At 41.4% G+C, this 15,183-nt stretch overlaps 1 protein-coding gene across 2 annotated transcripts; it reads left to right on the top strand.

Moving 5' to 3' along the window:
* slc6a1a (solute carrier family 6 member 1a) lies at positions 1-8,166 on the top strand. 2 transcript variants are annotated; one of them, XM_063884491.1, is made up of 15 exons: positions 1-324; positions 1,338-1,718; positions 1,947-2,078; positions 2,262-2,362; positions 2,522-2,631; positions 2,772-2,904; positions 3,599-3,733; positions 3,830-3,933; positions 4,611-4,735; positions 4,926-5,038; positions 5,695-5,826; positions 5,929-6,031; positions 6,249-6,349; positions 6,513-6,680; positions 6,805-8,166. In XM_063884491.1, exons 2-15 carry the CDS (start codon positions 1,490-1,492, stop codon positions 7,237-7,239), a joined length of 2,121 nt encoding a protein of 706 aa, XP_063740561.1. In that variant the 5' UTR covers positions 1-324; positions 1,338-1,489; the 3' UTR covers positions 7,240-8,166. The 2 variants fall into 2 exon arrangements, with proteins under 2 accessions (XP_063740561.1, XP_063740567.1); XM_063884497.1 differs by lacking the exon at positions 1-324 and adding an exon at positions 574-788.
* The last annotated feature ends 7,017 nt before the right edge of the window (positions 8,167-15,183 follow it).

Here is a 15,183-nt window from a genome sequence, read left to right as displayed (position 1 = left end):
GAGTCTCTGGTTGTTGATGTTAGACAGTCGCACAAGGCGAAGCGGCTGCTGCCCGTGTTGATTCAGCCTCCTCCTCCTCTTCCTCCTCCTCCTCCTCCTCTTCCTCCTCCTGGTCTTCAGCACTGCTCCCCGCTGGACAGCTCCTGCTTGGACATCTCTAACGCTGCATGGTCCCTTTAAGTCTTTTAATGGAAGTAAAATCAATTTATGTTCCAAGAAATATTGGGAGTTTACAACTTCATCCACAGGAGGAATCTAAGGATACCTCGTTTCGAGATTTGTGGCAAGCAGCGTATCCTCGGCGGCACAGATCACAGATTCATTGTGAGTAAACTGGTTGGTGAAATATTGCGTCTGCGTGTGTGCGTGTTTGGCCCCTTATACAAACGAGTCTGGCTAATGCATTAATTTGTCTTTGCAGTGATTGTGCGTGTGATTAAATTGTGAATGAGACTGTCAGTGTGTCGCTGGGGTCAATGTAATGGCTGCATGATGAGCTCGGCACCTGCACGCTACAGCCAATTAAATGCCGAATTGATCGCTGTTTGTTTGTCTATTGGATGGTGCAAATGTGGAGACGCTTTTGCGTGCGTTTAATAACATATTTAGTTCTCAGTTAATCGCGTGGAATGGGGTGGATATTTGTGCAGCTTGATGCGTAAAGCTTTTACGCATTGGACATCCCTTTGTCTCCAGTATGCGTTTTGTGTTCCTGTTTATGTGAGACCTCTCCGTATCCCCCTCTGGTTACAGATTTGTATGTGGAAAGCTGTTTGAAGAATCTGCAGGTGGGAATTGTTGGACTCCACTTTATAATGCTTTATTATCGCAGGCTATTTGCTATTGCTGCGGTGCGTCTCGCGCATGAAGTGCATGTTTGCATTGTGAAATTTGTCTTAAAGTTTTCTTATTTTGTCAGCAACATCAATTTCACTTTTGTGTGGATTTATTAATTGCAGACTTTGTTAAAGCGATCATGTGTGTGCTGATCTGGTTGTGGATGCTGTTAATTACGGCGCAATATGTCGTATGTGTTTTAGTTATGGGATCAAGTCCAGCGTTACTTTGCCAACGATGTTTTTTCTTCAATGTTTGTTGAGTTGATATGAATGAAAATTTGTCAGGCGGCCAAATGTTCATGAGGCGATAAGTGTGCGTTCAAAAGCATATTTCAGTATAAAACAGCGCGTCATTTAATTTATATGAATTCATTTAATTGCACTGTTTTACCTGCCGAAGACTAAATGTAAGCAGGGGAAAATGTGTTTGCTTTACCAGTGATCATATTTGTAGCGCCTCCTGAAAAAACCGACCAAATGCTCTATTCACGATTGCAGGTTAACGGCGACTGAAGAGCCGTGTGTGCACAGGCTTCATCTCCAGACAATTGATCTAAGGGTAAGGTCTAAAAACCGCGAAGCTGCTGTCTACGTGGACTGGTGCTGAAGCCTCTCGTCCGACTGCCAGGACCTTTGCCAAACCCAGAGACATGGCGACGAACGGCACCAAAACGGATGGACAGGTCACAGAACTGAACGAGGTGGCCACTAATGACAAGCCCAAGTCACTGGACGTGAAACCCGAGAAGACTAAAAAGGATTTGCCTGATAGAGAAACATGGGGAGGGAAATTTGATTTTCTCCTGTCGTGTGTGGGTTATGCAATTGGACTGGGAAACGTATGGAGATTTCCCTATCTCTGTGGAAAAAACGGTGGAGGTATTACTATTTTCACTGCTAATTTAAGCAAACTGCATGGCCCATTCAGCGCCATGATGCATTTAATTGAACGTGTAGATTACATGAAAATAATAAATATCACATGCAATAACAACCATAATTAATGAACGTTGCGCTGTAGTGTCTTAAGTGATGCGTCAGTGCAGTTTTGGCCTGTGCCATTGTTGTTTTTTTAATGCATAACTTGATTTACTTTTGTCCATCCAGGAGCCTTCTTGATTCCCTATTTTTTGACCCTCATATTTGCTGGGGTCCCCTTGTTTCTACTGGAAACCTCCCTTGGTCAATACACCTCTATTGGAGGGCTTGGTGTGTGGAAACTGGCTCCTATGTTTAAAGGTATACTTGACTTGCACTAAATATTTCTGGATTTATGTGTCTTTTTTATCAGGCCTGTCTTAAACATATTTATGGTGTTTGGTGCTTTTCATAAATGATTTAAGTCAGGATTTATGAAGGCCAAATAACACAGATATCCAATGATAGTTTTACTACACTGCCTAATTAATTTATGTATGATAGGTGTGGGCCTTGCAGCAGCTGTCCTGTCCTTCTGGCTTAACATTTACTACATTGTAATCATTTCGTGGGCCATTTACTACCTGTACAACTCCTTCACCTCTGTAAGTATTACATAGTGTGTTCACATGATTCATAAAAAAGCTGAAACCAGCATAAGGTCAAGGTTGTTTCATTAGAATTCTAGCCTGTATTACCTGTAAGAAATTTAACATCCATAAAAGTGTCAAGCAGGAAAAAACACCATCATTTTTGTTTTGCAGGACCTTCCATGGAGCTCATGTAACAACGCTTGGAACACAGATAAATGTTATACAAACCACTCCATTGTAGATACCACCAATCTCACCAGCTCAGTGGTGGAGTTCTGGGAGTAAGAGATTGACTGCTTTCTTTAGCTTTCACAACAGCAGAGCTTGCATCCCAGATACACATAAAAGAGAGCCTCCTCTGCTGCATGCTTTTTTTCCCTGTGTGTATAATAGTCTCATTGTTGCTCGCTCTGACTTACAGGCGCAACATGCACGAAATGACCGATGGCTTGGAAAAACCAGGCCAGATTCGAGCGCCACTGGCAATAACACTGGCCATCGCCTGGGTCCTTGTGTACTTCTGTATCTGGAAAGGGGTTGGCTGGACAGGGAAGGTAAGACGTTTGCCAGATTTGGGTATCGAAGACATCTTATGCAATACTGTTACCCCAAAAGTGTCAGCATTTGACAGCAATGCAATATTTATCAGTCTAATATTACCTCATCATTCATTTACACTGCAGTCAGCGTTGTCAAGATAGAATTTAAAATAAGGGAAGAGACATCAAACACTCATGTCCCCTAATCCTACTCTGCCTCGTGGTGGCTCCTCTAATTCCAACTCTCCTGACACGGTGTCTATACCGAGTGTGGATTCATGATAGGAGGAGCATACGCTACAATCTGGTTTCCTCCTCTCCCTTTACTTGGAGCAGTTTCCCTCCCTTGTGATGCCACATTTCGAAAGTCTAGTGCATCACGTGTCCATGGCCAATATAATTTGTTTTGGTCACAAAATACCCCCACCCCCTTGCACTGTGCACACGCTGCTCACAAATTGCTTGCACAGTATTATAAACGCACAAAGCAATTGAAAGTGAAACTGCAGTGATTTCTTAGCCACATATTTGGCCTCTTTATCTGTTTAGATGTTTTCTTTGTTTGGAAGAAGATAATAGAGGCATAAAACCTTCATGAACATTTCTGTATGGTGGTGAAATTCTAAATGTATAAATTCTGTATTCATCACAATTTTACTCATGTGTTAGTCGTGTAATGATGCTGATCTTGCTGTCTCACATTGTACAGGTCGTTTACTTCTCAGCTACATATCCCTACTTCATGCTGTTCATTCTTTTCATCCGTGGGGTGACTCTACCTGGAGCTAAGGATGGAATTATGTTCTATATCACCCCTGACTTCCAAAAACTCAAAGAATCTGGGGTAATGACAATCATCATATGATTTATAGCTATGTATGCATGCCTGAGAAAGCAGAGTGCGTCATCACGCAGCTAAATGATTGTGTTTCTTTGTCAGGTATGGCTGGATGCAGCTACGCAGATCTTTTTTTCCTACGGATTGGGATTGGGGTCACTTATAGCTCTGGGCAGCTATAACCCTTTCAAAAACAATGTTTACAGGTAAGACTGGTGATGATTCATGACTAAAGATAATCTCTGAGAAAGAGATAAAGAACGCTGGCAAATTAAATTTAATCATAGCAACTCATAATGGCTGAAGATGGCGGTAATTAAATTGCTGCTATTTAACTGTATCGTATGCTCCTATTAAAGACCGTATTCAATGATTCTTGCTAAGAGCCCTTTAAGGGTCTTATTAATGTGAGTTTCTGCCATGAATTTAATAACAATCTAAGGAGAAGGCTGTTTCTCGTGTCGATGTGCGTGCTAGAGGGAAGAAAATAACAACTATGATTGCAAAGCCTGAATGTTATCTCCAGCAGCACCATGGTTGTAGGTCACATTAACAATTAGTTACATAAAAATAATGGTGTTTATTTTGTGTGCTGTGGATCTCACATCTATATTTATGAAAAACGACATTAAAACAGTTCCATGTTTCATCATTAGTCCTTAAATGAGATCTGTTTATGTCTGTCATAAACAATGGAAATTGCATTTGTTCAAACATCTGTAAGATCAAAAGAAATTAATAGCAGTGATGTGTCCTCACATCTTCTCGTTCAGATCTCAGTCCCTCTGCAATGTTCAATGTTTATGGAAGCTTGATACAGAGAAAGAAAAAAAGTCACCTTAAATCTTTGACAACGGGCTTATTTCATGTTTCCCCTCTCCAGAGACTCTATCATTGTGTGCTGCATCAACTCTTGTACCAGCATGTTTGCTGGATTTGTCATCTTCTCTATTGTTGGCTTCATGGCAAATGTGACAAAGAGACCCATTGCAGACGTAGCAGCTTCAGGTAAGATTTTACATATGCCTTCTTCTGTATTGTTTCGGTCACACCACAAATAAAAGGTGCACTGTCATTGATACTGACTGCGAAACACAGCATTTATCATCACTTCTATGTGAATGTGTGTTTTTGCTGTCATATCAGGGTACTATCAGTATAACGCTGATGAAATATGATTCTCCTATTTGCTATCCAGGTCCTGGCTTAGCTTTCCTGGCCTACCCCGAGGCTGTAACCCAGTTGCCCGTGTCTCCTCTCTGGGCCATTCTGTTCTTCTCCATGCTGCTCATGTTGGGGATAGACAGCCAGGTAAGGGGCTTGGGGATGATCTGCTGATGGGCTGACCTAAATATTTAAATGCAGGTACATATCGTGCTGCACACCCCTGGTCTCTGCATGATAAGCATGCAATTTGCTCCTTACAGACAGATATAGCTGAGCTTTGACATCAGCTGTCAGGTCTTTTTAATGCAACTTTATCACCTCTGTGTGCCGCAGGTCTTCCTGTCTGTGTGTCTTACCTTTGTGTATGTTATTTGGGTTCCAATAAGGCCACAGAGACTAAAGAAAATATACACATGTAGATGTATAACCACCAGAACTCGGCAGTAAAAGACAAAAATTAATAACCGAATTGTAAGTTGGGTAAATAGTCTTTGCATATCAGTGCTATTGCCAGAATGGCCTCCAAGAAGTGGATGCTTGGTCATTCAGAAGATTAGGTTAGTGTTTCTGTCCCATGGTTCAGTGCACACAGCAATGCTTTATCATCATCAGTCAGCCGAAATACAAACATAAAACTGAATAAAAAAAGTTTCTACAAAATATTCACAGACCTCTACAAGCTAAACAAAAATAACAATATATGTATTGAAACCATATTTGTATTAAAGAACATAAAAGCAGCAGATGCATATAGTGCACATGTCCACACATAATGTTGTTTCTATTATTCTGTTTTGCAGTTTTGCACTGTTGAAGGCTTCATCACTGCACTGGTGGATGAGTTTCCCAGAGCTCTTAGGGGAAGGCGAGAGATCTTCATCGCGGGCGTCTGTCTGGTGTCCTATATCATCGGACTTTCAAACATCACACAGGTACAGCAGAAGCGCCTCTCTCTTGTTATTAATGGCACACAATATAGGCATCTATTGTGTGTCATTATAATTGAAACACGTTCTCTGTTTTTCTGTAACCAGGGTGGAATCTATGTGTTCAAGCTGTTTGACTACTACTCTGCCAGTGGAATGTGTCTGCTGTTCTTGGTCTTCTTTGAATGCATCTCCATATCCTGGTTCTACGGTGTGTATCATCAAAAATGCCATTTTTTGTTGGGGTATAAAGGTTAGAAAGTGTCACACCTATACAGAGGTATTTGCTTCAAACGTCGTTCAGCCTCAAGGTCATGACAACTCATGTGTTCCACCTCACCATGCTCATCATCATGCAAGGCAGACCGGCAGCAAATTGAAATAAATTGGATATGAATATTTTGATCCTAGATTCATTTGTCTCGCAGGTGTAAACAAGTTCTACGAAAACATCGAGGAGATGATTGGCTACAAGCCTTGCATATGGTGGAAGATGTGCTGGGTCGTGTTCACCCCTCTCATTGTCGGTGTGAGTACTTTGAACTAATACAACCGTACATCTAATGTCGTGACATGAAAAATGAAACAATAAATAAAGTCAATATTACCTGCCTGCAGCCATGTCACGCTGAAACACTGCTGCCTGTAGTCAGTGTTGTCAGGATGCATAAACCATCTCGTGTCTCCCACAGGGGGTGTTCTTGTTCAGCGCCATACAAATGGTTCCTCTCACAATGGGAGACTATGTGTTCCCAGGCTGGGGTCAGGGAGTGGGCTGGCTGATGGCCATGTCCTCAATGATTCTCATACCAGGATACATGGTTTATATGTTTTTCGGACTAAAGGGAACTTACAAAGAGGTAAGAAGTGCTTTTGTTGGGTTAGTTTGGTGAATATGAGGTCTTGCTAGCCTTTTTTTGTATCTATTCTGTTTCTGTAAGATAACCCCTTCTCTTACGTAATTGCCTTTTTCTTCTCTACCAGCGACTCCGGATAATGCTTCAGCCTCCTGCAGTTGTCAGGCGACCTCAGGAGAATGGACCTGAGCTGCAGGCAGAAACCAACACCGCTAACCTATCGAGCCCTGCCAACCCCGCTAGCCCTGCCAACCCGGCTCCGGCTAACCTTGCCAGCCCCACCAGTCCAGCTCCCGTCAGCACGACCAGCCCTGTGACTCCAGCTAACCCGGCCCCACCGCCAGCAAATCCACCTACTGCCACTAGCCCGGTGAACCCGGCAACTAGCCCCACTGTCACCATCACCACCACCGCTACGACTGCCAGTCCGGCTAACCCTACTATCACAACTGTTAGCCCGACCGTCCAACCACCCAATCCAGCAAGCCCAACGGAGCCTATTATCCCCCCCAACCCAACAAGCCCGACCTCTAACCTGACCAATGCAGAGGCCAATGTGTAGACAACAAAGAAACCCTCATGGAGCACGTAGACAAAAGAGAACATTACAAAGGACTTCCAAGATTTTAATTGATTCACCTACCTCCAGGGGCAATATGTGATCAAAACAGATTTTCGAACCATCTTTAATTTTTCTGCATTTGTAAAACCAAACCAATTATGTCTTATTGTTGGTTTGCATTCTGAAAACAATATCAAAGACTGTTAGTGTTGACAAATACAACCATAAATCTGAGTAAAAAAAAAAAAGATGTAAACATACTGTGTAATACTGTGAGAAAAGAAAAAAACAGAGATATAGATTAGAGATTTGTTGAATATCTTCATGATTCAAGTAAATACCGTGTGAATATAGTAGATGAAGTAGTGAAAAATTGACATCATTGAAGAGTGGGAGGGATGTCGTCAATTTTATTGTGGATGTTTACTAAACCTCACACAGTTGTCTCTTTTCCAAACGTTGCACTCTGTGAGGTAAACTACAGGCCACAAGACAAACGGGGAGCTCTGAGTAAGCACAATGGCGAATAAGAAGTTCATGTTTAGGAGCTCTGTTGCAAAGGATTTTGTGTGTGAGAGAGACTGTTATTTTTCCTTCCTTTTTTTTCAGTAAAAAAAAAGGGAAAACTTTTATGTGATCGAAACATTTTTAGAATTATTTTTAGGATGTTTTATACTATATGTGTTGTGATGGAGGACCAAAATCAATAGGCAGACAAAAGCAAAAACTATGCCATTTAGTGTTTGGTTGGCAAAGCACAGGGTACAAAGAAGTACAAAAAAAAAAGCACAGGGTTAGAGAAGTGATTTACAAACATCGACTATCCCTTACTGCTGACAGTCAATCCTGTTTACGTTTTGCATGCTTTCCTCAGGAACATCAGTGAAAAATTTCTGAAATGTCTCCTGACAAACAAAAAAAGAAGAAGAAGAAGAACAGAGATGGCCTTAAGCCAATACACCAATTTCATCTAAGCCATAGTCTGTTTACATGACTGGCAGAATTACAAAATACAACTTTGTATGCTAGCACAAAAACCTGGACCAACTCTGTGTTTAAGTAAAGTTTTTTTTATGTGTAATGATCAATTATAGTTTGATCAATATGTATTCAGCAATACATATGTAGATGTATAAGTCCAGGCCAGTAAGCAAGTGGTCTGTTTCTCTTTTTGTTTATGTTGTCTTTGCTTTACTAGTGAAAAGCACAAGCTTTAATTTCCCCAGATTTTTGCCATGGCGTGTTAGGACAATGTTAGTTTGCTTCTATGGCAGCTACTGTGAAAGGCATCTGGTTGAACAGAACACGTTTACTTTGAAAAGCAAAACAACTGAGCGAAAATGTGAAATGGCTACAGTTCATGTCCTGTGAATTTTGTATAAAGTTACTCTACCACAGTTTTCTCTGGAACTTTGTTGTAAAACTGTACTGTGTAAAACATGTAACTGTGAATGTCTGTAATACATTGGAAGTTATTGTCTAAATGTTGAAAAAATGGAGTTGCTGTTTTCTGCAATAATATTTTGATCACAGAAGCTAAAGCACATATCTTACAGAAATATACGAGATGATGATGACAATGAAGATACTGAGGATTATATTAAAAATAGAAACTATGTCTAGTAAAACAATATTGTTTTGTATATTTTTAACTGTCTCGCTGCCTAATGTAAAACATAATATAAACATGATATGTATCTAAATGGTGTCACATGATAAAGCACGATTGTTATGTTATACAAACAGAAAAAGACTGAAAAAATAAAGAATTATAGAAAATATAAATACAATATATGCCTGGCATATGTCCCGTATAGCTTGTGTGTTTCAAGTAGCAGCCCCACGCTTTTCAACACTGTTATCAGGAAATTAGGTCAACCCAACTATCCTCTCAAAAGATGCTTTCTGTGCTGAATCCTCTCGCAGTAATTGGCTATTGTTTACTCCCTTAGACAAACCCTGTTGTCTTTAGAGTAAGACAATATATATAGAGAAATGCAAGACCAATACATTAACAAGCAGGAATTAAGTGTAAAACAGTACAAAGTGTGGTATAGCTTGTTTCAGTTTTTGTGTTCTTAGAATAAAGCCAGGTTGGACGTGTAAAATCAAACAAAACCTCCTCCATCACCAGCTTTACTCTACCATGGGGGTGAAAAGGGAAAATAACCATTACAGTAAAATTAAACATCAAATTAGAAATAGAGAAAAGTGTCTTTAACCCTTCCTTGCGGTTTATTAAGTGTCAGAAACACAAGCTGATAGAGACGCCTCGGCATGAAAAACATCCCCACAGAAGAGCTCCTGCCCGGGGGCCTGGCGTGCCCACCCGCCCCATCTCCCCAACCTCTTATGGCTCTGTGTGTTTTTATGTGAGTGTGAGTGTGAGTGTGAGTGTGAGTGTGAGTGTGAGTGTGTGTGTGTGTGTGTGTGTGTGTGTGTGTGTGTGTGTGTGTGTGTGTGTGTGTGTGTGTGTGTGTGTGTGTGTCTGCATCTTCTCCCCCACCTCCTGCAGTTGCTGCTTCCATTAGCTTCCAGTGTGATAAAAGAGACAGCACCAGCTGACACCACCACAATGACTCGCCGTGGATAAAAGAATGAGATGTCCCCTCCAGTAGCTTGTGGCAAACTGTGTGTGTCTGTGTGTGGGGGAGAGAGAAAGGGAGGGGGTGGGAACTGTTATGGACAGAAAGCTGTGTTGGAGTGGAATGGGGTTTGAATAATGCCCCTAATGGCAGCTCATACAAACTAGCCCCTGATGGATGGCTTAGTAACCCCCTTTATTCCCAGTTGTGTCATTTAGCATCATTACCTATGAAAACCAGTCAACAGCAAGATAACCCAAACTGATGTCTTACATCCACAAGAGCCATAGATCATTGTTTTTGGCAAGGGGAGGACAGCGACGAGGAAGGGCTTGATTAGTTGGGACCAATCTAGCAGAACACAATTTGTCTTAGACAGCTTCAGCAGTGATGGATTACACTTCTATAAAAATGTACCAATATATACTTTATTTTATTACTAGAGAGGAGTAAAAACTAATTCGTAACTTCTTTCTCCAACAGTCAATACTTGCTGCCATCTTAGTGTCATGCTAATTCCTGACTTATTGATTGAATTAGGAATGTTGGTTTCACTGCCTCTCCAGATGCATTTGATTGTTAACATATGACTGAAAATGGTTCCTCTATAGTACTTAAAAAGTGTGTGAGCAGCGACCTAATAATATTTGGATTGGGTTGTTTTATTGCTTACTTTAAAAGCCCTGAGAGACTCTGAGCTATTTGTCTGACCTCTTATTGCCCTATGTCCCCTCCTGCACCATGAGATCCTCAGAAGCATCGCTGCTGGTCGTCCCAAGGTCTAGGTACAAACCCAGAGGCGAGAGCCTTCGCTGTCAGGGCTGCCTGAGGAGATCAGAGTGACAAACTGTGTCTGCTGTTCTAAACTCTTTTCAGAATGGCCTTTATTTGATTTGATTTATGTTTCCTTACTGCTGTTTGTTTTACTCTGTGTTGTACAGGATTTGTTTTACTGGTTTACTCGGTTTGTTTTACTTCCTTTGTTTCAATAAGGTTTCTAGATCATTTAATTCTTTGTATTTAATGCTGTTCTGTTTTTCTCTAGAGCACTTTGTTACTTTGTTTGAAAGGTGCCATATAAATAAGGTGTATTATTATCATAGGTCTGCCTAAAGAGACACCTTACCTGTCAATATTTGCTTGGTCCATCAGTCTTTTTCCTACAGCTGACCCTGTTGTGTCACTAAATCCGACAGGTCACAAATTCCAGTAACACTCGTTCCTATAATGACCCTTTAAGACAGCAGTTGAATATAAGTTGATGGTGATATCTAAATAGCTTGTATTTCACTCAACCACTCTTACTGCTTTTTATTATTCTGTTCTCATTTTGTCAGCCCATGTTCATCAGTTTTCTCTATCTCGCCTTAATGAGCAAATAAAGAGATCAACTCTCAAACCCTCCCATCATTTCTTATCTCATTATGTGGATGATCTGCATCCCATTTATCCTGTCACTGTGATAAAGGGGTGAATTGATGAACTTGACCATCAAATATGTTCATTGTGTGTGTGTGTGTGTGTGTGTGTGTGTGTGTGTGTGTGTGTGTGTGTGTGTGTGTGTGTGTGTGTGTGTGTGTGTGTGTGTGTGTGTGTGTGTGTGTGTGTGTGTGTGTGTGTGTGTGTGTCTGTGTGTGTGTGTGTGTGTGTGTGTGTGTGTGTGTGTGTGTGTGTGTGTGTGTGTGTGAGAGAGTGAGGTCAGATCAGCACTGTACACATTAATAGATATAGAAAAGCACTTTATGTGACACCATTTTTCCGGTGCAATCTCTGGGTTTGTTAGCTTCATTTTGTGGCCAGATCTGAGGAAGGGGACATTGTTTGGTGTTTAGCATTTCTTGGCACTCACTGTGGCGAGCCTATTTTTAAAGTTAAAAAGTGCTTGCAGTGTGGCCGCAAGAGAGGACACTGAAGAAGCAAACTGGTGATCCATGATGCTTTTATGAAAGGATGACAGAACGCTACAGCTTATAAACTCACACAGGCTGCAATGATTAATCCTCATAGCCCACTTAAAGCAAGAAAAACTAATTCTGCTGTGAAGATGAAAAGGCTGATAATTATGTTTATACTTTCTCTGTTTTTAACCCCAGTGCCAAAGGATTTTCTTAATCGGAACGCCCTATTGGGTTTATGTTGTTGGGGGTCACTGAACCTGCATATTTTTGATGTGGATTTTCTGTGATCATTTGTGTCATTTTTCCTCTGGTGCATTTGGTTTGCTCCAGACTTCTGTCTGAGGTACATTCACCCGAGGATTCAAAGCAAATACATTAATGAATAACTAATCTTTGCAGATGCATGAATCTACATATCAATGTAATCAGAGGATGTTGTGTGCATGGCTATTTCCAGCAGAGGGGCTGAGAGGATGTCAAGCATGCAAAGCCTCTCTGCATATATGCTAATTGGGCTCCATTTTCCATTCTGAATATGAACCTTGCTGAAATGAACTTGTTTACCAGTTCACTTTTGAAGGTGTCATTCTGCACATGCACGCAAACTGCACTGCTGCTTACTTATCAAGCATTTATGCCGTGCAGCTGGGTGAGATTTGAGATTAACGGGTGCACTCTAGGACATGTGAAATTGTGGATTCCCTATGATTCTTCCGTTTGATACAGCGCTCTCGTGACACAGCAAATATTGCAGTTTGTTCAGGCAGCGAGGCTCGGAGGCAAGCAGAGCATATGATTTCAGTACAGATGCAAATGTCAGTCTGACTCCTATGCCAAAGAGGTTACACTGTCACAAATCATAAGGGCTTATCAGCCTGCGCCGTAGAAAATCTATGGGTTTGAATTAACAAATCCCTCTCTTCTGGAAATTATACAGACCCTTCAAAAAGGACTTCAATTTACATTACATTACCCTTCCCCCACCTTGCCTCTTTTGGCAGCTCATAAACCTTCAATATTACACGGAAAACCTTGCACCTGTCTGATGTCTAATGAAAATATTTGTACTGTTTGTAATTTCTCCTCTGTGTTTCTGTACACACAACTGTATAGTTTTCCTGTGTCATCTAAAAAGGGGATAGCATTTTCAATCAAAGAATATTGCAAAGAAGCATTCGTACAATTGAATCTGTGAGAGTGAATTTTGAGTAACAATAGAGAGGACGATTTTAGCTAATCAGGAAGACTGTCCCCTGTTACTTTCAGTTTGCTGTAGCGCTTCTTGTCTTTTGTCACAGCTTATAATGTCTCCCCAATGTGCCAGAGGCTTATGGGGGAGTCATTGTAGATTACTGCCTGGGTCAAACACTGAATACAATTCAGGCCGAGGAACAGGCAGAGTGGAGCACTGGAAAAAAATAATCAGGGTGCAGGACATATACATATTGTAAGGTTAAAAAAAAACTGCAATATTAGTTTTGTTGTCTAATTTATTTCTAATTTCAAGTGTGTTTGTGCATGGCTGAATGTATGTATGGAGTATATATATATATCATTTTCTTCAATGAATATTAGAGCAAGCGTTTTCTCATATTTATCGAATATTATCAGAGCCAGCTATTTAACTGAATAGTTCATGGCAAACCTAAGCTAAGGGGAGATATTCCACATGGTGAACAAGACATGTTACTCTGCCTAGATGTCACGCACAGTGGGTGCTCTGATGTGAAGCTAGTGGGAGGAAGGGCTAGTTCTCCACTGAAGCTCCTCTGATGGCTTCCTCCTGGATTCCCTGCCCAAATGGTTTCAGGCCCTGTGCTCTACCCTGGGCCTGTTTAGGCTGTGCGACTTTGATAATAGCTGTAAATGGAAAACTCTGCTGACATCAAACAGAGTTATTTGTTTCCCTGCTGTTACACAGAAAGGGCAACAGAAGAAACGCACTGTGTGTGTTCCACTGAATTTCATTATTCGATAGCAAATCTCCCAGAGGTTAACCCACACCGACTATCAAAGCCGCACCTCTGTGTGTCCACTGTGTGCAAATCCTGTAGGATTGTGTATGCATGTAGTATGTGTGTGTGTGTGTACAGTTTGCATAAATGGATGCAGGAATAAGTGTGAATATGTGAAGTGTACTAAAACCCTTGATAAGAGTACAAGGCAGGCAGCTGCTCCAGGCAAAGCGTTCTAAAGACCTGCTTTCTAAATGAATTCTTGTCAGATTAGGCTAACACATACATAACTTTTCACTCCTCAGGATGTTGGCTGAGTGTGCTCACTTTAATACAGCTGGGAACTGAATGCGAGTGGAAGGTGAGGCACAGGTGAGTAGGAAAGTTCATGACCCTAGACTCATGCCTGTTAATTCAAGGTAATGATAAGTAAATTGAAGTTAAGCAAACACTTTTGCATCACTGTGTTGTATCCATAAAGGTGAGAATCACAGTTTCACTGTCTTTTTGTTTTGGGTGTTGTGCTGTGAGCTGATGTGATTGTTTTGGCCCTATTTTATATGCAAATGTGACAAAGTGACCTCCACACATGTATTGCATGCATTATCCCTACTGTTGCATGACATTTTCACTCATGGTATGCCCTTGACTGCACTTTATGACTTTAAGCTGACCCACATACATAAATATCCCCGCTCCCTCAAATACGAACCAAAAACCGAGGCAAACACGAGAGATACGCACAATGCTAGGCTCTGGGAAACATTTTTGAAGGCCTGTTCAGATGCGGTTTACTCTTTCTGACACGTTAAAAAACACACGGGCAACTTTAATAGAAGCACTGTTATATGCACACAAGCTCATTCATTCCTTGTCTGTCTCATTCTCTTCCTTAAACAACATGCGCACACAGAGGCACACTCGATGATTAAGAGGTCTGAGGGCCTTCGGGGCACGTGTGGTCTCAGGGCTGCAGTGATTCATATCTTTGATGTGGTGCATGCTTTCTATTCTAATCTGTCAGAGAGGAAACTGTGCTCACTGATGAGTGAGCCGGACCAGGAAGAGCCCAAGAAGCCTGCCCAGTCTGTCCTCCTCCTCCTCCGGCACCTCAGCCCAGCTCCTCTCTCCCTCCTCTGACCTAAACGGTGACAGGTGAGACGCCCCGAGAGCCGCCTGCGCACTGCCCGGCTGAGAGACACAGCAGGGATCACCGAGGTCAAGTAACAACCAAAGAAAGTGCTGCTGACAGAGTGCAACCACTGCCAGTAACTCACTAAGATACACATGAAGGACAGGACACATTTCTATTCAGCTGCACAAGACATAGTTTCATATGGGCAGATGCTATGTTATTTCATATTACATTAAACCGATTAAGCTCACATTATATTACTTATTCAGTGCTTATTTATTTCATTTTGAAATATATCACTTCCTCTCCTTTTATGTACTTACTTACAGAAGGTATGACAGATCCCCCTCAAACCTCAATCAAACTTTGAA

The sequence above is a fragment of the Eleginops maclovinus genome, chromosome 1, assembly GCF_036324505.1.
Source record: "Eleginops maclovinus isolate JMC-PN-2008 ecotype Puerto Natales chromosome 1, JC_Emac_rtc_rv5, whole genome shotgun sequence".
NCBI classification, from domain to species: domain Eukaryota; kingdom Metazoa; phylum Chordata; class Actinopteri; order Perciformes; family Eleginopidae; genus Eleginops; species Eleginops maclovinus.
The sequence above is the reverse complement of the archived record's forward strand: the minus strand, read 5'-3'. Positions and strand labels throughout refer to the sequence as shown.